Source organism: Odontesthes bonariensis, chromosome 1 (genome assembly GCF_027942865.1).
Source record: "Odontesthes bonariensis isolate fOdoBon6 chromosome 1, fOdoBon6.hap1, whole genome shotgun sequence".
NCBI lineage: Eukaryota > Metazoa > Chordata > Actinopteri > Atheriniformes > Atherinopsidae > Odontesthes > Odontesthes bonariensis.
Genome location: NC_134506.1, coordinates 27,157,810 through 27,180,112, shown reverse-complemented (window position 1 = coordinate 27,180,112; position 22,303 = coordinate 27,157,810). Strand labels below are relative to the sequence as shown.

The following is a 22,303-nucleotide window of genomic DNA, read 5'->3' as shown; positions in this document are numbered from 1 at the left end:
TCAGTCAACCGTTGTGATGACTGGTTATTGTTTGGTTTCATATTAAAGCTGCAGTCTGCAACTCTTTTTCAAGCATAATGCCTGGAACTGTCCGGGGATTCTGAAAGTAGTACATTAAATACCCCAATACAAAAAAAAATAGTTCTCTAGGTCCCCTATATGTCCCGCTAGGTCCCTCCAAAGTCAGCAGGTTTGTTTACAAAATTGCAGACCGGACCGGTAAAAGCTAACCAATCAGGTTACGAGCTGGGCACTGCTGCCTGTCAATCACCGATTGTGCACGCGCGATACAAGGTAGGCTCGTCCCCACGCTTATTTATCTAGACTATTGAACTTCATTACAGGCTAGTCTACTTACTGTGTCTTCCATGATCGCAAATGACAGGTGAGTTGATGAATGAGGAGTCGTGTAGGCGCATCTAGCGTGCTACGTGCACGACTTCTCATGTGTTTTGATGGGGCGGGACAGAAAGTTGAATAACTTTTTATTTTTCGGTTAAAAAATAAGCATTTCTTGCATTTTGCGACTACGGAGGTCACCGTTTTCAACTTCAAGCGTTCTGATAGATCATGTAAACTCTTAAAATGCCAAAAATTAGGACTTTACGTATGACAACAACAAATCTTGCAGACTGCAGCTTTAAGTGCTGACCTCGAGTCAGCGGAAGGATGGGCATTTTGGAGGCCTTTTCAAAACCAAGTACTCAGTCACTGATATCAGCAACCCAGAGGCTAATCAGTGCATGTGACCATGCAGCTGTGGGTGCGACACATTTCCCACGGCTTTCTAATGATTAGAAAGTGGAGGGCTTTGGTTTGAGGCTGCTAAAAATAGGTCCAGAAGAAACACGTACTGTCATTTCTTTTATTGGTCAGTGGTTTATATTTACATTGAAAAGACAATAAAATGGTCACCTATTACAGACACAGACCTCATGCTGAACTTAAAAGGGATCTTATCTTATCTGTAGGGATAATTTTTGTCCAAGTAGATAAAAACAGCAGAAAATACCTGCTCAGAATTTGGTTAACGAATTTGTTACCAGGTTAGGAAATAACATAAACTACTTAGTGTAGATATTTACACACACAAATCTGAAAATTATGTTAAAATCCATTTTCCATCCAGTTCCAGTTCTTTAAAAATGCCTAAATACTGCTTTTATACTCTATCTACAGAGTAGCTTCAGAGAACACGGAAGAATCGGAATTTCTCTCAAACTAATTAAGGAAGTCGGCTTTAACTTGACCAGGAGTGCACAGGCATGGACTGAAACAATTTGTGAGAAAAAAAAAGAAAAAAAACTTTTTGGAAATGGAACCTTTTCAGTCATGTAAAATCACATTTCTTGCTTGTGTCGGGCCACGGCAGCAATGAGGGCAGCACCTTTCCCACTGCCTTCCTCCGAAGGGAGGAAAGTCACCTCACACTGAGAAGCCATGACCCTTGTAGTTTCTTGGAGTACAAGTGAGAAACTAAAAAAATGGCAGAAAGAAGAAAATAAAAGTTTGGATTTAAGTAAGAAATCTGAAGACACATAATAAATAGTAAAACTGAAATGATTGTTTCATGATGCACACACAAAAAACAATAAAAGTAACTCACTGTGGATGCAGTTTGTAGAGTGCCCCGTCTACCCCTACAGTGATGCTCAGATGGTCCAGTCTTCGGTTCTCTCTGATCTTATCAACGACTGCCGCCATTCCTGCCCCACAGAGTTGAGCTGCACGGCGGGACACTGCTCCACATACCTACACAACAATAAGGACCTTTATCATTATTGCAACAGTTAACCAGTCTGTTGGTGCCAAGATCAGCTGACCCAGACAATACACAGCCTCCACAATCAGGTCAAAAAGTATTACCCAACCTAAAGATGAGGTTGTGACATGATTTACCAAACACTTAAGAAAATAAATTAAACTTCTGACCTCTTTCTACTATTTGAGTCCATCTTAAGACCAGAATTGGGGCACTAACGTTCTGCTTTGAGAACGTCAGAATGCAGTTTAAACCACCAATTTAGAAACTACATTTCATTGGGAAAAACAAAAATTACAAAAGCAACATAACAAAGGTTGAAACTGTCACTTCGTGTTGTTATTCATGTACGGCACTTTGTTTCAGCCACGGCTGTTTTTAAAGGGCTTCATAAATAAAGTTGAGTTGAGTGACATTTTTATGTGCTTGATTTTGAATTAAACACATTTATGAACATCTCAAAACTAAGGTTAAGCAGAATATTCCTGAAATAAAAACACACACGCAACACGCACATATACATATATATATATATATATATATATATATATACACCTTTTTTTTGTTTGTTTTTTGCCTACATACTGTATATACATGTACATATATATGTAGGCAAAAAAAACAAAACAAAACAAAGCCACCGCTATTCCCCTTTCGTAATCTTCACATACCTAACCAAAACAGTCAGCGCCTAATCAACAAAGAAGCAGTCTACATTGTGGAGTTAACTAAGCGACAACTGCATCGTTGGATAGAGTGCCCTGTTCTGCGCGGTACTGGCTTTCCACTTACAAACACAAAACTTTTGGACAGAGGGTGTGTAGATTCCACCCAATGACAGTGTGCAGGTATAAGAACATATAAAGAAAAACATAGATCTCGGTTCAAATTGCTTTCACATGCACACACAAGTTCTTTCGATGGAGTGTCGGAAGGATTTGGACTGTCACAACAAAAAAAAACTGCAGATGCCGCACTCTCACACGGGTTTTATGTGGAGGTCTGTGGAGGAGTGGACACAAAACAGTCACTAATTGTTTGCTGCGTTATGCCACTACCCTGAAAACTGCAACTACTGCAGTGCAGGGGAGGAGAGGCCAAGTTGTAAATGTTGCCTTTAGTAACAGAAACTGATTGTTGTACCTTCAAATTGCAGGCCAGTAATGTTATTTTGTTTAAAATGAGCATCACAGGGGGACAGAGTCCTTCAGAAATAAACATAACATGGAGATGTTCAACATTATTTTTATAGAACTTTTGTTAAGAGCCTGTCACAGTTGGTATAGTGGTTTAGTGGTGTAGGTTCAACCCTCCCCCTCAGAACAGGATAAAACAAGGAAAGTTCAAGGAAATTAAGGGATAGACTTTTCTTTATGGTTTTACAAAATACTTTACAAAGAGGGATTGAGCAGTGTAAAATAATAATAAAAATATCTCATAAAGATTTTCATGAACCTTTACAAAAAGGAAATGTATAAGGAGAGAGTGTGGCTGAGTTCAGTGCTGGTGGTCTCCATCTGTTACTCCCCTTTCTCATGAACTTAAGGCTTTTTAGGAGTGTTCAAAGCCTTTTTAGTATCAACAGTAAAGGGAGCCGAAATTTACTTGATTAATTTCACATACAGTACAGACCAAAAGTTTGGACACACCTTCTCATTCAAAGAGTTTTCTTTATTTCCATGACTATGAAGATTGTAGATTCACACTGAAGGCATCTGTTATAGGAGCTCACCTTGAGCTATTGTGTGACCCAGGAATGACCTGGCTGACGCGTTAATAACGAAGTCCACAATGGCATCTTCTATGCGAAAGTATTGTTTTGTTTATTCCATTAAAACGCTAGCCGTTACAATCAGGCTGCTATACCACAGACAGGTAACGGTCAAAAGCCATTTGCCCTTCCGGGTCAACACCTAACATCAACAGCAATGCTCCTACCTTTATACCTGAACCTCCAGTGACACCCAGTGTACAGGTTCAAACATTACACCTTGGCAGTAGCAAATTGGCTGCTACAGCATCAAAACTATGAATTAACACGTGGAATTATATACTTCACAAAAAAGTGTAAAACAACTGAAAATATGTCTTATATTCTAGGTTCTTCAAAATAGCCACCTTTTGCTTTGATTACTGCTTCGCACACTCTTGGCATTCTCTTGATGAGCTTCAAGAGGTAGTGACCTGAAATGGTCTTCCAACAGTCTTGAAGAAGTTCCCAGAGATGCTTAGCACTTGTTGGCCCTTTTGCCTTCACTCTGCGATCCAGCTCACCCCAAACCATCTCGATTGGGTTCAGGTCCGGTGACTGTGGAGGCCAGGTCATCTGACGCAGCACCCCATCACTCTCCTTCTTGGTCAAATAGCCCTTACACAGCCTGGAGGTGTGTTTGGGGTCATTGTCCTGTTGGAAAATAAATGATGGTCCAACGAAATGCAAACCGGATGGAATAGCCGCTGCCGCTGCAATATGCTGTGGTAGCCATGCTGGTTCAGTATGCCTTCAATTTTGAATAAATCCCCAACAGTGTCACCAGCAAAGCACCCCCACACCATCACACCTCCTCCTCCATGCTTCACAGTGGGAACCAGGCATGTAGAGTCCATCCGTTCACCTTTTCTGCGTCGCACAAAGACACGGTGGTTGGAACCAAAGATCTCAAATTTGTTACTCATCAGACCAAAGCACAGATTTCCACTGGTCTAATGTCCATTCCTTGTGTTCTTTAGCCTAAACAAGTCTCTTCTGCTTGTTGCCTGTCCTTCGCAGTGGTTTCCTAGCAGCTATTCTACCATGAAGGCCTGATTCACACGGTCTCCTCTTAACAGTTGTTCTAGAGATGTGACTGCTGCTAGAACTCTGTGTGGCATTGACATGGTCTCTAATCTGAGCTGCTGTTAACCTGCGATTTCTGAGGCTGGTGACTTGGATGAACTTATCCTCCGCAGCAGAGGTGACTCTTGGTCTTCCTTTCCTGGAGCGGTCCTCATGTGAGCCAGTTTCTTTGTAGCGCTTGAAGGTTTTTGCGACTGCACTTGGGGACACTTTCAAAGTTTTCCCAATTTTTCGGACTGATGGACCTTCATTTCCTAAAGTAATGATGGCCACTCGTTTTTCTTTACTTAGCTGCTTTTTTCTTGCCATAATACAAATTATAACAGTCAATTCAGTAGGACTATCAGCTGTGTATCCACTTGACTTCTGCACAACACAACTGATGGTCCCAACCCCATTTATAAGGCAAGAAATCCCACTTATTAAACCTGACAGGGCACACCTGTAAAGTGAAAACCGTTTCAGGTGACTACCTCTTGAAACTCATCAAGAGAATGCAGATTGTGTGCAAAGCAGTAATCACAGCAAAAGGTGGCTACTTTGAAGAAACTAGAATATAAAGCGTATTTTCAGTTGTTTTACACTTTTTTGTTAAGTACATATTTCCACATGTGTTAATTCATAGTTTTGATCCCTTCCGTGTGAATCTACAATGTCAATAGTCATGAAAAGAAAGGAAACTCATTGAATGAGAAGGTGTGTCCAAACTTTTGGTCTGTACTGTACGCCGTCTCCGCGTAAGCCAAGATACCAACTGAGAAGTAAGCCCGATAGGTAAGTTCAGTCTACACATTTATTGTCTAAACTTGGTTCTGTTTTTAATCTTGAGAGCGAATGAATGAAAGAATCATTTAAATTGTAAGTGTAGAGATACAAAATATAAAAACATTAGCTGCGTAAAAGTGAACACTTTCACACTGAAACATGAACTGGTCTGACTCGTTAGAATCACTCATTAGTTTTTTGTCTCCCACCTTTTTGACAATGATGCAGTCGTCACAGTTGCTGTTAAAGCCCAGCTTCTGCAGGATACATCTCACCTGCAGTAGAGCTAAATTGTCACTAGAGGGAGACAACACAGATGTACCCGTGAAGGCAAAAACAGCCACACATAAACTCTGGAGGTCTCAGTTCCAGAATAAAGTGAATATTGTATTAGAATACTGAAAAAAGCTTAATGCGGCTGATTTGGAATTTAGTCACAATCAGCACACACAAACAGAATTTCCTCTACCTCTCTATTTGTGACAGATATTTAGTTTCAAATATCCCAGGAGTTTTTAAGGTTTCCGTTACATGTCCTCTAAACAGCAGACCTCTTCGGGTTAGATCCAGTAATACCTGTCTCACAACTTCACCCAGATACATTCCACTCGTCAGCTTTTCAAACCTAAAACACACACAGACCAAAAACGAAAAAAAATCATGCGAGCATCAGACACACATGTGCAAGAGACTATGCAGAGAGCCTGCTCATACCAGAAGATAATTCACAATTGTCAAACATAAAATTGTGCATGTTTGTCGACCAAGACATTAGCATCATAGTGCAGGGAGTGTTTCCAACCTTTGTTTTCCAGGGTTGACTGAGTGTTGGTCCACCTCAATGTCATAAGGTGTAATGATATCATGCAGACTGCCATCATCACCCAGACCTCCCCACTCCGTGTTTATACACATCTTTGTTGTGTCATCATCCCTTTCTGTTTTCTCTGCTTCCATTCCACCTTGCTGCTGAGAGCAAAAATCAGTCATGGAATTGAATATTTGGCCAAGTTTACATCAGTGCAGCTCATTGACGCTCTAAAGCTTGTAAGCGAGCACTTCTTACCTGATCCTCCTCTCCTTCAAGTGTCCCCTTTTCTGTCTTTGTTGTGCCTCTCTTTTGTTCAATCTTCTCGATGTTTTTCACTTCCTCCATATAGCAGAGATTTGTTCCTGTTCCTGTGATGCAGAACCATGGCTGCTTTCAGTTTTAAAACAGTACTAGTCAAAAGTTTGTACACGGATATTCATTCTCTTTGAATGAGCAGTTGTGCCAAACCTTTGTAGATAACACTACATATCATAAAGCAGACGTTTCAAATGTAGCTCGTTAAGTTGGTTTGATTAGAGACTAAAAAAACATGCATTCTTATTATAGATCTAAATGTGTTATCCGAAGCATAATCTGGGAGGGCGAATTTCTTTGCGTTGTAAACACATCCTCAGAGTCCATGTCACATACCAGCAATCAGTCCAATTTCACACTTAGGGTCTTCATAGGCGCAGCTCATCATGGTACCGACTGTGTCATTCACTAATGCCACTATGTCCAGATCGAATTCCTGTAAGAATACACAGACATTTGAGCACACAAACACAGCCACACATCAAATTACAGCCAAAGGTAAACATACCAATCCATGTTATTTCAACTTCTTTGAGATAATGACTTCACATGACTCAAGACAGCAGAACTATGCTTTCATTTCTCCTGTCAAAACAGTGGTCATCAAACAAAGCTGTAATATTTTGACTCACGTTGCGTCTCTTGATGGCCTCTCGCAGCATGTTAACAACATCATGTCCTTCACAGCCTGTGGCCTTGAAGTCTTTGGTCCAGCTCACCAAGGTGCCCTGCAAAATTTTAAAATGAATGTCTTTGGATGTCTGTTCACTTGTGTATTCTAACTGCTAAAATACTAAATAATATTTTATTTAAAAAATAAAAATCATAGCATTACTGTGAGGGAAGATTTTTGTGGCTGTACCAGTCTAATTTGACATGGTTGAACTCAAGCCCAGGACTCGTGTTTTCCATACCTACCGTATCAATAGCGGTCTGCTCGCAAGGAAAAGAGAAGGTGAAACCAGCGGTGAGACGAACGTTCTTCATCCCCATGTAGTCCAAGAAGTCGCAAACACACTGTACTAGGTGGTCAAACAGCTGGAGGTAGACAGGGGGAGAGAAAAACAAAAAACGTATGTTTAATCTTTAAGGATGCACAGACGTATCAGGCTAACATTGGAATCGACCGACATTCAGCTCGTTGACTGCGATTGGCCTAATAGGATCACATCAACCAGCGACAGTGGCTGCTTTTTATCTGATGTGTCCTGGTTGTCTTGTATCAACTTTGCCTTGAAACTGACAAGATTTATTCACATTTAACTTTGCTGGGTAAAAAAATATCTTTATGGGGACTAATGAGCACTACAAAGTCATTGAGTTGGAAGTGATTTCAGTTGCTAAAAAGTTTTTTGAAACAGTTTGTATGAGGAACTTTGTGCTCATTCACAGATAGTGTGACGCAAATATAGTTTTTGAACATGCAAATGTAATACTTTCTGTGGTATTTGAGGAAAAATCAAAAATCTGTATACCTCAAATTATTAATTTTGACATCAGCATCGCCACAGAATTGGCACTTCGTTACCAGTTTTTAACACCGTTTTTTTACGAGGAGACAGTCGTGCACAAAATATAATTATTGTACGTTTCATAAATTATTTATCAATCCAAGTTTCATGTGGTCTATTTTTTCTGCAAAGTCCTGCTTGGATTGTTCAAATAGTCTGGCATGAGGCGTGTCGTACCTCCTCTCCAGTTCCCTGCATAATCTCCAATGGAATGGGGTAAATTTTATGGTAAAGTCGTGTCCTCTGTCTTTTAAATCTCACAAGCAAAGCTCTGAAGTTGGTTCCTCCAAGATCCAAGGCAAGGTATTTTCCATACTCTTAAAAAAACACAGAAAAAAAAGCAGACACTATAAATTCCATTTTGGTTTTAACTAAAGGTTAGTGAATTTGTGTTTTTACAAAGCTTTAAGTGTTCGGTCAGTCTTAGTTTCAGACCTTTGCCATCAGGCCTGTGGCATACATAAGAAGGCAGCATCTTGATTGTGGAGGGGCCTTTACACTTCAGCCCTGCCTCTAGCCCCGCCCTCATCCTGTCCTTGACCAGCTGGAGCTGCTCTGGGCTCAGTTTGAAGAGAGACAGTGTCTCGTTCACCTGGAATACCAAAGGTTCTGTGTTTCAAATACTATCAGCAATAACAAGGACAGTTTTTTTCCCCCATCTGTGAAGAAAACAGTTTAGTCATTCAATACACACACAAACACACTCAGAAACAGCTCTCTAACCTTTCGCTTCTGCGATGCCAGACGCTGGGCGACAGCTGCTACCAAGGCAGCTCCTTTGCTGCTGCCGCTGTCAGAGAGGACAAACCTAACCTGAAACTCAGGAAGTAACTGCCGCACCACTTTATGGAGACGCTTAGGATACCTTAAAAGAAAAAAAAGAAAAAATAGGCAACAAAAAAAAACGTCACCACATTTACAAATTCTCTCCCTGTACAAGCTGGGTGTAGTGTGGCAAGTTGATTTAACAAATAAGAATATTTTGATGAATTATCTGAATATGTATAAATACATCTTAATCAGTTATAACAATATGAGCCGTCAGAATGAAGAATCATAGACATTATTCAACATACTGTGTCTCAACAATGACTTCATACATTCTATCAAGCTATTTCAGATATGAAATTGAGAGGATTTAGATTATGAGTATCAGCAATTTACTCATGATCAAACCTTCTCCCATCTATACACCTAATAATAAACAAAGTAAACCATAAAAAGGAAAGAAAGCGACGATAGAGGGACATTGAAAGGCAACACGTAGAAAACAAAGCAACTACAATAAGACAAAACCCCCTAAAATCAAACACAGTTGACCACGAAGTGATGCATAAAGGTCATTATAAGACAAAATGATCAAAATGATGTGACAAAATTGAGATATATAATGTGACACAGAATTAAGGCACAGTGATCACAGAGGGAGGTAAATTGGTCAAAATAACACACAAACCCAACCATAAGGATATGAACACAAACAAACTATCTGCAGGGCTGGTGGTCGTTTTGCGTCTCTTTCTTTCCGGAAACTTCGCGCCATTTGGGGTTAAAATAGCTGCCTTTTACACATCTGTGCTCAGGGACCTATTGTTTTATACTCTGCCCATAGTCACAGCAGCGGAAGGACGAATATAAATGAAAAACAAAAAAGCAGTGCCAGTTTTTAATTCAGGTGTCACAGGAAGTGCTGACCATGAGCTCCGGTGCACACAGAGAAAATCGTTAAACTGATCCAGCAAAATGAAATCGTTATTTCAGATTTGACACTTTTTCCATGACAACTTACTGTGGGTGTGTCTTGTACACAGTTCCATCCACGCCTACGGTGATTCTTAATGCCCTCACGTTCCGGTTTTGCTTGATTCGCGTTAAGATGGCTGCCAGTCCTGCTGCCACCAGATTGGAGGACCTGAAGGACACGATGGTGCTGACGTGTTTAACAGCAATGCAGTCGTCTGGTGATGGGGTCAAATCAAGCTGCATTAAAATGTCTTTGGCATTTTGCAGACCATTTCTGTACCTGGGGATACAGAATATTTATGGTTTGCCACACTTCTCAGACAGAGATGGTGTGACATAGAAAATAAAACAACAACAAACAAAACCTTACTCTTCCATTGCTGCCACGTGTGCAGTGGTGATCTTCCCTTTGGTCCTCAGGGCGTCAGACACATGTCCATCGAACAGCAGTCCTCTTTTGGCCATCTTTAACACAACCAACCTTACCAACTCACCCAGATACATCCCACTCACCATCTTCTCAAATCTACAACGGAGGAAAACACGGGTGGCTGAGACCTCACATACATGCTGTGCCATATCATGTCACACTGTGAGAAGAGACAAAGCTGTTTCCCCCACATTTGTTTTCCAGGGTTAGTGGAGGCTGCATCGACGTCCCTGTCAAACTCTGTTATGAAGTCATTAAGGGCCCCGTCATCCCCAAAAGCTCCCCACTCCACATTCACACACATCCTGCCTTCGTCTCCCTCCACCAGGTCAACATGACGCATCTGCTCCATGTAACAAGCATTGGTGCCAGTTCCTAAGAGCACAAACATACAGGAAATATGTAAAATGATAGCATTAGTATTATGGAGGACTACTGTGGGGGAGAGCTAGGGCCTTGAGACTGCTCAAACCACATATTGTTTAGGGTCAGAATGATCTCTGTCCAGGCGATGACGAAGATGTAGCAGTAATCTCAGACACAGTGGTGCCGGACAGAGATTGGGTTTAGGCCACATACGTACAGAATAATATCAGGAAGTATAAGAGGATCTCACAAACTAAGCCCGTAGGGAATTTCCGTGCATGCTGCCATGTACATGTCTCTGTGTCCTTCCGATCAATAAATTCCCCATAAGAGGCTGACAAAGACGAGTCCGGCTTCTCTTTTCTCCACAACACTATCGCCTTTGAATTTTTTGATAAATAAACCTTTTAAAAAATGAACCAAAACCCAGCACTCCGCTGAGAGTCCTAACCCCATTCTCACTTTCTTTAATGCCCTCCTCTGACCGCCACAAAGATGACCATTCCTGGTGGTCACCAGATAAAATGAGAATGGACAGGAGAAGAAAGAGAGGAAGAATTAATCTCAGATCTTTCCCCTTTTTTAGATGTCTTATAAAATTATTGATCATTTTACCACATTTGGAGCCTTTAACTGTTATTTTAGTTCAAACATATGAGAGGTGAAACTGCTTCCAAGTTGGATCTAAAGTCATTCATTAATTTGTTCTTACCAATGATGAGTCCTACATCACAGTACTTGTCGTCGAAACCACAAGTCATCATGGTGGCTACAGTGTCATTGACCATCGCTAAGACCTCTATGTCCATACCCTGCAGGGTGAGATACAGAGTGAAACAAACCAGTACAAACTACCGTGTAGCTAGTCCTATAGATATGTGTCATCCTCACTGTAACTTATAGGCACTTTTTTTTTTTGTATTCCGTCATCAATACTCAAAAGGACAACAAAAATCAAACCTAGATTCAGTTCACCTACAATTAACGTCTCAAAGTAGCCATCGGAAATCAAGTGTCCCTTTAAAGAGCATTACCTAAAAGAACATCTCACATTCCCCTTGACAGTTATAATTATGACTAAACCATGATGTGACAAATACCGGCACCCTACCCCAGTTCTGTCGATAGCCTCTCTGAGGACTTGGACCACATCTTTTCCCTGAAGACCTCGAGCTTTGTATTTCTTACACCAGCCTAACAAGAATCCCTACGGAGAGAAAATGCTACGTTTAGGCAGGTAGGAGTGAACAGTTGCGTGCACCACAGTTACAGATGATGAGAACCCGGTGTTTGAAGTGTGAGTTCTACCTGATCCAAACTGCGTTGTTCGCAGGGGAAAGAAAAAGTGAAGGCCAGGGGATGTTTCTTCTCCAAACTGATGTTCTTTTCTTGGAGGAAGTCCTTTAGAGACTCTGACACATGGTCCAATAACTACAGATGAGGAGTAAGGCAGAGGAAAAGGCTGATAAGTTGAGAGCATTTTTCTCTCAGCATTTTTTATAAAACTATCCTCAAAGACTCATACTCCAGCTCCCAATCTGCTCACCATCTTATCAACTCAGGTAAATCACATCTTACCTCTGTTCCTCTCCCATCCTGCAGCTCCTTTGCAATCGGATAGACCTTCTCCTCCATCTCCACCCCTCCCTTCTTCAACCCTACACCCTCTCTCACTTTAACTTGGAGCACTTTAAACTTTGAGCCTCCAAGATCCAGAGCAAGAAACTGTCCCTTCTCTGCACGAGTGGATGAAAGCGCAAAAGAGACAGAAATATTAGATACAAGTTTACAAGTTAGAGACTAATAATAATAATACATGTTATTTACAGGCGCTTTTCATGGCACTCAAGGTAACCTTACAAAACAACAATCTCTAATTATCTTTAAGAGTTCTTCTGAATTCTGACAGTAATATTTCATGAATGCCAGTAACCTGATCCATCAGGAGTGGAGCGGACATGTGTTGGCAGCATCTTCACAGCTGCAGCTGCGTGGCTTTCTTTTGAAAGTCCTTTCTTCATTTCATCCAGAAAACGTGCCGAGATGTCACTTAACTGGTCATCATGGAGACGCATTGCATGTAGGAACCGGTCCACCTTAGAAAGAAAAGAAAAAGAATCAGAGGCAGAAAGAAGCGAGCTGAGTCTTTTTCTTTTCTGAAAGAGGGAAACCAGGGAAATACTGATGAAGCGGAAAGGGGGAGAAGAAATGTTTCTAAAGTTTTTCATAAGCCGGTGTCAGCAGTTTTCCTTCTTTCCTTAAGGTCAAATTTATTTCAACATCATCCGAGAGCCCATCCGTCCCCATAACAAAAAAAAAAACAGCAGTGAAAAACAAAATGTGGGTAGGACTCATTGTTGTGCTCTTAGTTGTCCTTTGTCATTACATCTTGTTCCATTTCTGTTGCCAGGTCAGCAGAAATTGTGAGAAAACAGAGACTGCAACACAAACATCCTAAACTCTTGCATTAGAGACTCAGACCGAGTCCAGGTTAAACAAAGCCACTTACATTACATTCATACAGTTCTATAGAAATAACTCAATCAACTAAACCACAGGACCATAGGGAAACCAGGCCTTTAAAAACAACCCATACGAGACCATTACTGACATTACTTTAAAGATGTCAGTAGTGCTCTATTGCAACATCTTTAAAAAAAAAAAAAACAACAAAAAAAAGGCTTCAGTTCATAAAAAAAGCCTATATTAAGTTTTCAGAGGACGTATGAAAGCTATTCAGACTGCATATGAGCATCTTTAACACATTTACTGCCAGATCTTATGACACTGATAAGCACCTTAGACAAACTTTTCTTGGAATCGTTTATGGAAAAAAAAAGGTGCACGTTTGACTGTTTTGAAACATTTATTGAAGCTTTATAATTTCATAAGGAGTAATGCTGCATGCATTAGCAGTTAATCATACAGATCTGAAATGAGAACGCTCCCTTAAAAAGGAAATAATAAAGCGGTTATTATGCAGTGTCACCCTGACCAGCGTTATTACTTTATCTGTGTCTGCATTATTGCTGGGAGTGTCAATACTTTGTTCCTGTGGGAAGATGTGCTGAATAAATCTGTTCAGAGGGGAGCGAAGAAAGTGGCTGAGAAGGATGTTAATCATTGTTCAGGAAAAGACGCGTTGTGACACAGTAACTGATTACAGCACTTCGATTATGCTACCATACTGCAGGCTAATGTCTGTCAAAGTGCAAAACATCTTTGCAAAAAAAATAATAAAAACATCTCTGCGACACGGACTGAAATCAAATGAAAGAAATTCTATTTCTACTTCTGGATAAATCCTGACAGTGTGTATTTCAAGTAAATATTAAAACCCCAACTCCAAACAGCAGGTGAGAATTTAGCATCTCGTTGTAAAGTATAAAGGGCAAAGCAAGTTTTACCTACGTGCATATTTCTGATTCTCTTATGACAACGATCTCCCCGCCACAGTAGTGCGTGACATGTTCAGTTTAATTCAACTCGCAACTTTGATTGACGCTTACCTTTTTTGTGGGATCCTCTTGGAGTTTGGAGAAGAAGAAGGAGACAAGATGAACGGCCAACATATTGAAGCACAAAACACACCAGCATGAAAATAGACTTTTTGTGCTCCCGTCAGTGTGTGAGGCGAGTGAATAAGCTTCACTGAAATGATGATAGTCTCTGCCCGTCTCACCGAGTCCACAGAGCACTGACCAACTTCTGCACCAACTCAATCTTTAACAACAGGCCAAACCCCTTCGTACCATCATTACCTCCCCTCTCTCCACAGCCCATCCCTGTCTCATTCATAGGTTAATCATAGTCTTTATTGACTTTATCTTCATCTCATTTACCACAGGTTCAACAGGATATCTAAAACATTAACAGTACGTGTAAGAGTCTCTCTGCAAGGGTCATAAAATCATGAAAGAAGCATTTGGAGATTTTATGAGGCGTTATCAATGATTTATCATAGCACAGTCATGAGACTTAATGAAAACACAGAGCAAAGGTTCTCATAAGAACATCTAAGAGGCAGACAAACGGTTAAAGGAATCAGAGAGGACACAACTTGTTCAAACCCACACAGTCACACTGAACTCAAGCCAGGATTCTCCAGGCTTCTCTGAACACAAATATATGAGGGATGAATTTAAGTTGGTGTGAACGACATGTTGCACAAAAGAAAGGATTTCAATTTGACAGAAGGACGCAGCAATCAAAACAGAATTTACCTTCAGGGAAGATTTGGAACAATCCTCCAAAGATTTTATACTTGGATAGCATAAAATCATTGGTTACATACAAGAAAAATGAAGGGAAAAAAAACAAACTATAAGCCAATAAATGAACTATGTATAGTTTGGGCTGGTGTGTCTGCCACATTAGAGTCTGACACGTCTGTTACATGCACCTACCTTTTCTCTTTTTCCACTCACAGGCTTGAATTCTGTTTAAATGTTTCCAGATCATCTCTTTGTGGATTCTTTTTTTTGTCTTATGTCTCACTGAAAATAGATGTGAAACCTTTGGTGGAACTACACTTTCGCTAATGTCTGTTAAAAGTTCTACTTGTTACTCCTTGGTGCGAGTTGTAGAATACAAACACTAACAGGGATGCTTCGTCCCCGATAGTGTTGGTAGAGTTCAACTTGCTCTCATGTTCTGTGGCGAGGTCCAGTGGAGAGCCCACTGCCTGAGCAGAGAAAAATAAATCAAACAGACCAGTGTGCAACACATTTAAAAAAGTTTTATGACAAAAACTGCATTAATGTCACTGTATGATTGTCCACTGAAACACTGGGCTAACCCGTGTAGAACAGTTTAATGACAGTTTCTAAGAGATTCTGTTCACACTGACAGGGGAGAAAATCTCTCCAGATATGGGATCCTGACAGAGGGATTGACGCAACGCAGCCAGGACTTCGAAGTCCCATGAACTGGAGACATTTTTTCTCACGCTGCTTAATTTGTTCATTTGTAGGCAAGAAGAAAACAATCCAGGAGTGTGCGATGTCACACATGTCAAACAGGTGAATAATTTGAACACATTAAACAAGCAAGTCTTCTGACATAAATCTCAGTCCGGACCAAATCGCCCCTATCAAGCACTCGGGTTGGGTCCACGTTGTACTGTTGGTGTGTTTACCCTGTTTTCACAGCGTCAAACCATAACTCAGTACAAATTGGACTTTTTTTTTTTTTCCAAGGCTCGTCTTGCTTATTGAGACAACCCATCAGAGCAGAGTTAAATATGATAACGGCCAAAATGTAACAGTTTGACTCATCATTTCTTCTTCTTCTTTTTTTTCCCTTTGTTGTTCTTACTATGATGTTCTGCGCTGAGCGCGCTCTGATTGGGGTCTTCCGGTTGTTGGTCTTTAGACCACTCTCTCTGCAGCTGCCTGAGCAGATCGGGGGTCAACAGCCCATCTCTCACCAGACGACTTGCCAGAGAGCTTTCCATCATCCCCCCTGAGCCTCCCCGTCCTCTGCTTCTGGCCAAGAAAGGGTTGCCGACAGCTCCACCGCCACTCCTTGCTTGGCCACGCACGTTGCTCTGCGTGTGCAGCGGGTCAGTTATATTCGAGTCAGTGGCTCTGATGAGACGAGTGATATTTCGAACACCTTGCTGAATGATATCATCAAGCTCCTGCTGGATTTCTCGGATGGAGGCTGTATCTGGAAACATGTCCATGAAGCGGTAGCTGCAGATATGCACACATCCACAGCGACAAGAGTTATGGTTGGCAGTCATTCATGAACAGGACATATGAAAAACTGACACAATAAAGGATAGTTCATAGAAACCAACAGGACAAGATTGTGTATGACAAGGAAAAACGCAGGTTGCGTTGGTGATTGCACCCTTTAATTATTAGAATTAGAAAGTAGTCACCTTAACCAGAGGTACAGATCCAAAACATCATGGACGGCTTCCAAGTGCACCAGGTCTTTTATGTTTTTGGGCGCAGCCAGAGGCCAGCTGACATGGCGACACACCCAGTCAAATGTCAGGGGTTCATCTCGGCTGAACTGACGTGCAAACTGAAACATTCACAAATAGAAATAAGAACCACAAAGCTGCTGCACGAAGCAGAGTGTCTGAAGCTCAAACAGGTAGGTGTTCGTGAAAACGCTGGCAGGAGGAATTAAACTAACTTAATCAACACCATTATGATGAGGTTTTTAAACCGCCTATAAGTGCATCAGCACTGGAGTAAAGAGTGCTGGTTAGCATTCACTAACCAGTGTGCTGCAGTTGCCCACATGAAGCATACTGAACTTAGCCCTGAATCTCAAAGGTTGCTACTTGATAGTGTTTTTTATTGTGGGAGAGCTTACAGTACAGTACTGTAAAATGTAATGTCACCCCTCGCCCAAACACACAAACGCTTTTTCTTTTACAGCGTCGCTCGTATATTTGTTTCCCCAATAAAAGCCTTTCTCATGTGCAGTGCTCCTCATCCTCACCTTAAGGAAGGAGGTGCATACAAAAGGCTGTTTTTTGTTGATGGGAGCAGTACAGAAGACATAACGTGACCTCAGGTTAAGTGGAATATGCTGAATCATATCGGCCAGAAACTTGAAGTCTTCGATGTTGCAGACAAAATACAGACCGTCCACTTGAGAGAGGCTGACAAATATGTCCTGAGAAAAAGAAACGGAGAAAGACTACAGTTAACCAAACTGTTATTTTAGATACACTTGATGAGGCACAGCTGTCAGTATATATATATATTGACCTTCTTGTTGCTTTTTACAGCTCAATATGATAATTTTCCCTTCTGACCGTGCCGAGATAAATGTTTACTCACTACAAGGTTTGAGAGTGTGGCATCAGGTAGATGATAGGCAAACATCTCTATCTGCTCTGCAGTTGGATGAAGACCTGCTGTCTGAGACAAAAAATGAGAGAAAAAAAAAATTAAATCTGGAAACCTATCCATGTGCCGTATGGGATGCAATCTGATGCTGCGTTTTCAAGGTTGATCTCAGAGTGTGTGTGTGTGTGTGTGTGTGTGTGCGTGTGTGTGTCTAGCGTAATCACCTCTATGGGTTCAACAGAGTGGCTGAGGATCTCCTTCAGGACAGGGAGGTCGTCTCGGTTCATAGTCGTGACCTCTCCTTCTGTAAATTTGGAGGAATATCTGCAACAGAGAGCAAAGTCTTGAACTGTCATCCTGAAAGGAATTGAAATAGCATGTCGGTAGTCCTTCAGGAAGAGGGGAACACGAGACGCACTGACCTCCCTGCTCTGCCTGCAATCTGCAGAGCCTGTGACGTGCTGATGGTCTCCATCTGTTTCTCTCCTTTCTCATTAACATTAGGTTTTACCAGTGTGTTGAAAATGATACGTTTTATACTCCTGGAGAGAGACAAGATGATAATGAGAAATCTCACAGTTGGCAGGAAACGAATCGCAACTTCACTGAGAACATGCGACATCTGTGCTGCATCATCTTTGTATTATATTGAGTTAATAGCACATTTGATACTATTCAAAACTGTACCTTGAACCGGCTCCGACACAGACTCGTTATATTGTTCATGATGGTACTCACAGGTTGAGGCCCATGCCGATAGCATCTGTAGCTACCAGGATCTTACAGGGGTCATCAGGGTCATTGAACTTCTTGGCCTGCGACAGCTTAGTGCCTATAAATCACACATAATCGAACATGAACAGGCGTGCAAAAAAAAAACAACAACTTAGGACTGGTATTGTACATTTATTAATTCAAATCCCCCCGTATTACACAGTTAAAGCAAAGCAATGCGAACAATGGCTGCTACTTCTACTACGACAACTAGCAGTTGTCTACTCCTCACAGAAATATAAGTTCATCTGTACACAGAGTTCCTGTAACTTTTTTCCAAACTACAAATTAAGGATCAGTGACAGAATTTACAAGCTTTTCCATCGCTGCTCCCATGTGATCGTGTAAATGCGTTCATACATACACCCAAAAATGAACATTTCACTTCTTTGTTACACGAAACACAACACATAGGCTAAAGAGATGGCTTTCATAGGATTCTGCAGGTCGGCTATTCCGTTAAAAAAAAAAAAAAACACAAACGCACTCACCTGGTGGTAAACTACCATAAATCACAGCACATTCTAGTCCTCTGGCCTCGATCTGTCTACTTATAGAATAGATGTCATTTTTGCTGAAGCACACGATACAGTCTCCTGGTCTGAGGTTGTCTAAAGACTCCACAGCGTGATCCAAGACTGAGAACGGAGTTAAGCGCTGGTAGGTGTGGAGCTGAAGGCACAGATCGAAGAGAAGTCCAGCAATGATTCATAGAAAAACATGCATTACATACATCCTCAGAAATCTTGTCCTCTGGCTGCACAGAGTCTTTCAGCCTCACCTCCACCTCCTCTCCAGTGGTGTACATCAGCTCTCTGATGAAGTCCACAGCTGCAGGTTCCCCACACACGTGAATCTCCTCGGCACACAGTCCTATATAAACACACGGGACAGTAACGGGAAGTTTTTCAAAGATACTTATTACAACGGCTTTAGACGAGGCTAATATTCGTGTGCCAGATAGTGTGACGGGTATGAGTGCGATACAAACCCAGCAGAGCTCGAGTCCACGCCCAGCCGCGAGAGGGATCTCTGATCATTTGAATTTCATCGATTACAGCCACCTCATCTACGGACACATTGAAAAGATTTTTAAACAATGTTTCCATATGGCTCCGATCAGAATCAGAAACACTTTTTAAAAATATCTTTCGTATTTGCTGCGTTTTTCTTTTTTATCCGTGACTTTAACATCGCTGAAACGATCAGACGGCGAAGAACTGCTGTAACATCCCACCCAGTGCGTGTTACGACCGCTTACAAGGTGTTGTCACGCTGCACATCTCGATGGTGCACGCCACATGTCCCGCTTGTCGACCCTCTGGGTCTACAAAAGTCCTTTCCTCTCCAGTAACCAAGTCACATGGTACACCCTGGGGGTAAGCGCATACGCACACACACAGAACAGTCATGAGTATCCGAACAGAAACAATGGCAGAGACTCGGATGTTTAGCTTTGTTCTTCGATAACACTGCGAGATGAACTCACAACAGACAACTTTTACTGATGTATCCTCTGTCAATGAACTTAAAATTTTCTACAACGCAACCACCAAAACTTCCCCTCACAGGAATCCTGCCGCTTCAGTTAGCAGGACTGGATCAAGCTTATCCCACAATTAACACCTCAAGTAAAAAGAGTATATCACATGCACATGTTGGTAAGGAGGAACAACAATATGGAACATGGCTGCATCATCAACTTCAAAGTGGAACCACTTTAAAGTGGTGTAAAGTTTTCGGTATGATAACTCAGCGATTTGGGGCTAAAAGTCTTGCAAAGTATAATTTGATTGATCCACCAAAGAAGACATGTGATGGCACTGGGCTTCCCCAGTGTTTCTTCCTGCAGATTTGTTTATTCTCAGTTCAATTCAAGAGAATTTCTGAGTACTTCCTTCCTCAAAAATGTATAAATTTAACGTCAGAGTTTCTGACATTTTTCCCCTCATACTGTTATTCCTCCTTCCAATACTCTTTTAAACAACTCAGATGACTGATGAAAACGGCACTTACAGCATTGTTGCTCTTCTCAAAGATCTCGTGGGCCAACAGTTTCAGAGGCCCACAGTAGACTCCAGACGTTGCAGCCAAGTAGCGCTGGATGGCGTGGTAGGTCTTCCCACTGTTGGTGGGTCCAGCGTGGAAGACCACCTTCCTCTGGATGGCACGAGCCTCAGGGTACCTGATGTACACACACAAACACACACATGGAAGTTACCACACATTTGCACAAATTAGAGGAATCTGGAGGTATCGCACACAGAAAACTTTAACATGACACGCATGGAATGAAGAGTGACGCTGCGATTACAAACCAGTTGGCTGGTACTCGGAGGTCTGAGATCTTTCTCAAGTCGTCCATACAGTCCAGCATGGGAAAGATTTGTTTGGCGTGACGAATGAAGTACGGGTAGATGTCATCGATATGACCTGGTTTAAAAAAAAGAAAAGAAGAAAAAGAAAATATTACAATTGTCAGAAAACATATTTAATTGAATTAAAAGAAACTTCACAAACAAATCCATGGTGGGGTGACGTGCCTGCACCGCAGCAGATGTCACTGAGGACGATGTGGAGATCGGCAGGGAGCGACATAATTTCCAAGACAAACTTCCTGAAGCTGATGAAGGCTTGGTGGAAGAGACGAGCTGTTCGCACACACAAAGAAAACCCAGTCAAAGAGTTCCGTGTAAAAATCCATCTGCAGAAAATCCCTGCATCCCTGCATGATGAGAAATCTCAAGCCTTGTGCTAAGGCAAGTAAAAATATATATTTCACTTTTCACGTACTGGTAAAATTTTAAACATCAATAGTCTTCATGTCCATATATTTGCCTTTATAAAGGCAAATTCTATGTAATAATTTGACGAGGCACTTTGCGCTGAATAGTGACTCTGTAGTACATAAACTAGAGATTATTTTAGTTTTAAAGAAAACTGTGGTGACGTAAAACCGTTCATAGATCATTTGACAGTTCATTTTCTCACCATCCAGGCCCTGGTCTGCTGCCAGCTTCTGCATCTCCTTTCGTTTGTAAAACCGGTTCAAAACCTTTAGCAGTTCATCTGAATCACGAACACAAAGGGCAGAGATACACAGCAATTAGTTAAAACACCGAATATCACCTTAACGTTTGTAAATCACAGACAACATCTCAAATTCTTCATCTAACGAATTCTTCATCTGGGAGATGTGTATATGAAGCATAGCCTGACAACGAGAGGATATACTAACAGTCAAAGCGCTAAATATCTCAGAAACCCCAGAGGTATTAAACTTTGTGGTGAATATTCTCACTTTTGTCGAGCGGCTGGGTCAGCTCGGCTCCCACACCGTCCTCAGCCAGGGCATCTGTCTTCAGGGAAACGGGGACAAACAGTGTGGTGTCTGGAGGTTTGGGGCTTGAGCTGTTCGAAGAAGCATCTCTGCAGAAAACCACAGCACCGGCCTGATGCTGTTTGAGTAACAAACTAGAGCCAGAAGTCACTCGACAGCTACTTGCAGTGATGCCAGTCGTTCGAGTGTTAATGTAACGTTGAAGGCGAGTGAATAAGTACGCACAGCGATTTACCGACATCACCGCGGTTAGCTTGTATCAGCTGAATTGGAGCCCTTTGTGGGCTGTGTATAAAAACTATCAGTGTCGGCCCATACCATTCAGCAGATCTAAATATTTGGATTACACACCACCAACTTTAGCAGAGGACGGTCAACACATTCTCTTCCTGCTGGCGATACAACGTGGAAGAGGACCGGTCTGCCCACAAAGATGCCTGCGTCTAAAGACAGCAGCAATTTAAATGTATTGATATATTTATGGATATATCTGAATTTACACTATTAATTGTTTTTCATAAAAATCCATTGTACTGATAAATATATAATTTAAAAAAAAAATCATGGGAAAAAACATCAAATAATTGACAGGCATTGGAAGGATACATATTGCCGTGTTCTCGAAGATCGTATATTAAATAAAGAAGCTCAGCTGTTCCAATTTCTGCATTTTGTGTGCAAATACACCGTCCTGGTGACTATAAACGATCTTTGAAGGTTGCCTAATCCACGAGTTGATTAACAAAAAAAATATTTGTTTGCTAAAAACTAACAAACAAAAAACTCAAGATTACGACTTGAAGGTCGATATATCAGAAAGAAGAAAGAAAGAAAA

The 22,303-nt window shown here is 41.4% G+C and overlaps 2 protein-coding genes across 5 annotated transcripts; both read right to left on the bottom strand.

Moving 5' to 3' along the window:
* Positions 1-878: 878 nt before the first annotated feature.
* On the bottom strand, positions 879-14,111 carry LOC142378196 (hexokinase HKDC1-like). 4 transcript variants are annotated; one of them, XM_075462458.1, is made up of 21 exons: positions 14,049-14,111; positions 12,473-12,635; positions 12,118-12,275; positions 11,848-11,970; positions 11,651-11,746; positions 11,252-11,351; positions 10,365-10,548; positions 10,114-10,269; positions 9,790-10,023; positions 8,724-8,865; positions 8,436-8,592; positions 8,178-8,317; positions 7,408-7,527; positions 7,122-7,217; positions 6,826-6,925; positions 6,430-6,542; positions 6,166-6,332; positions 5,833-5,988; positions 5,573-5,660; positions 1,607-1,752; positions 879-1,476 (listed from the first exon to the last, which is right to left on the bottom strand). In XM_075462458.1, exons 1-21 carry the CDS (start codon positions 14,109-14,111, stop codon positions 1,341-1,343), a joined length of 2,838 nt encoding a protein of 945 aa, XP_075318573.1. In that variant the 3' UTR covers positions 879-1,340. The 4 variants fall into 4 exon arrangements, with proteins under 4 accessions (XP_075318573.1, XP_075318581.1, XP_075318599.1 ...); XM_075462466.1 differs by having other exon boundaries at positions 6,166-6,278; XM_075462484.1 differs by having other exon boundaries at positions 6,166-6,282; positions 6,476-6,542.
* A 1,151-nt stretch (positions 14,112-15,262) lies between these two features.
* supv3l1 (SUV3-like helicase) lies at positions 15,263-21,872 on the bottom strand. The gene is made up of 16 exons (XM_075462419.1): positions 21,430-21,872; positions 21,120-21,197; positions 20,672-20,779; positions 20,447-20,561; positions 20,145-20,313; positions 19,390-19,501; positions 19,120-19,197; positions 18,910-19,001; positions 18,620-18,800; positions 18,093-18,186; positions 17,777-17,896; positions 17,579-17,678; positions 17,346-17,426; positions 17,002-17,178; positions 16,427-16,575; positions 15,263-16,235 (listed from the first exon to the last, which is right to left on the bottom strand). Exons 1-16 carry the CDS (start codon positions 21,707-21,709, stop codon positions 15,815-15,817), a joined length of 2,355 nt encoding a protein of 784 aa, XP_075318534.1. The 5' UTR covers positions 21,710-21,872; the 3' UTR covers positions 15,263-15,814.
* Positions 21,873-22,303: the final 431 nt, after the last annotated feature.

Bases quoted from the DNA above. Each gene is read 5' to 3' on its own strand.
- LOC142378196 (XM_075462458.1), bottom strand. From the start codon at position 14,111: ATGTTGGCCGTTCATCTTGTCTCCTTCTTCTTCTCCAAACTCCAAGAG. The intron at 10,270-10,364 runs GTGGGGGAAACA...CCTCCGTTGTAG, and splicing joins ACTAACCCTGGAAAACAAAT to ATTTGAGAAGATGGTGAGTG. The intron at 1,753-5,572 runs GTGGGAGACAAA...ATTGTTGTGTAG, and splicing joins ACTGCATCATTGTCAAAAAG to GTATGTGGAGCAGTGTCCCG.
- supv3l1 (XM_075462419.1), bottom strand. From the start codon at position 21,709: ATGTCGGTAAATCGCTGTGCGTACTTATTCACTCGCCTTCAACGTTAC. The intron at 20,314-20,446 runs GTTTGTAATCGC...TGTGTACATCAG, and splicing joins CTCCGAGTACCAGCCAACTG to GTACCCTGAGGCTCGTGCCA. The intron at 17,427-17,578 runs GTGATTACGCTA...TTTTTGTCTCAG, and splicing joins ACTCTGTTGAACCCATAGAG to ACAGCAGGTCTTCATCCAAC.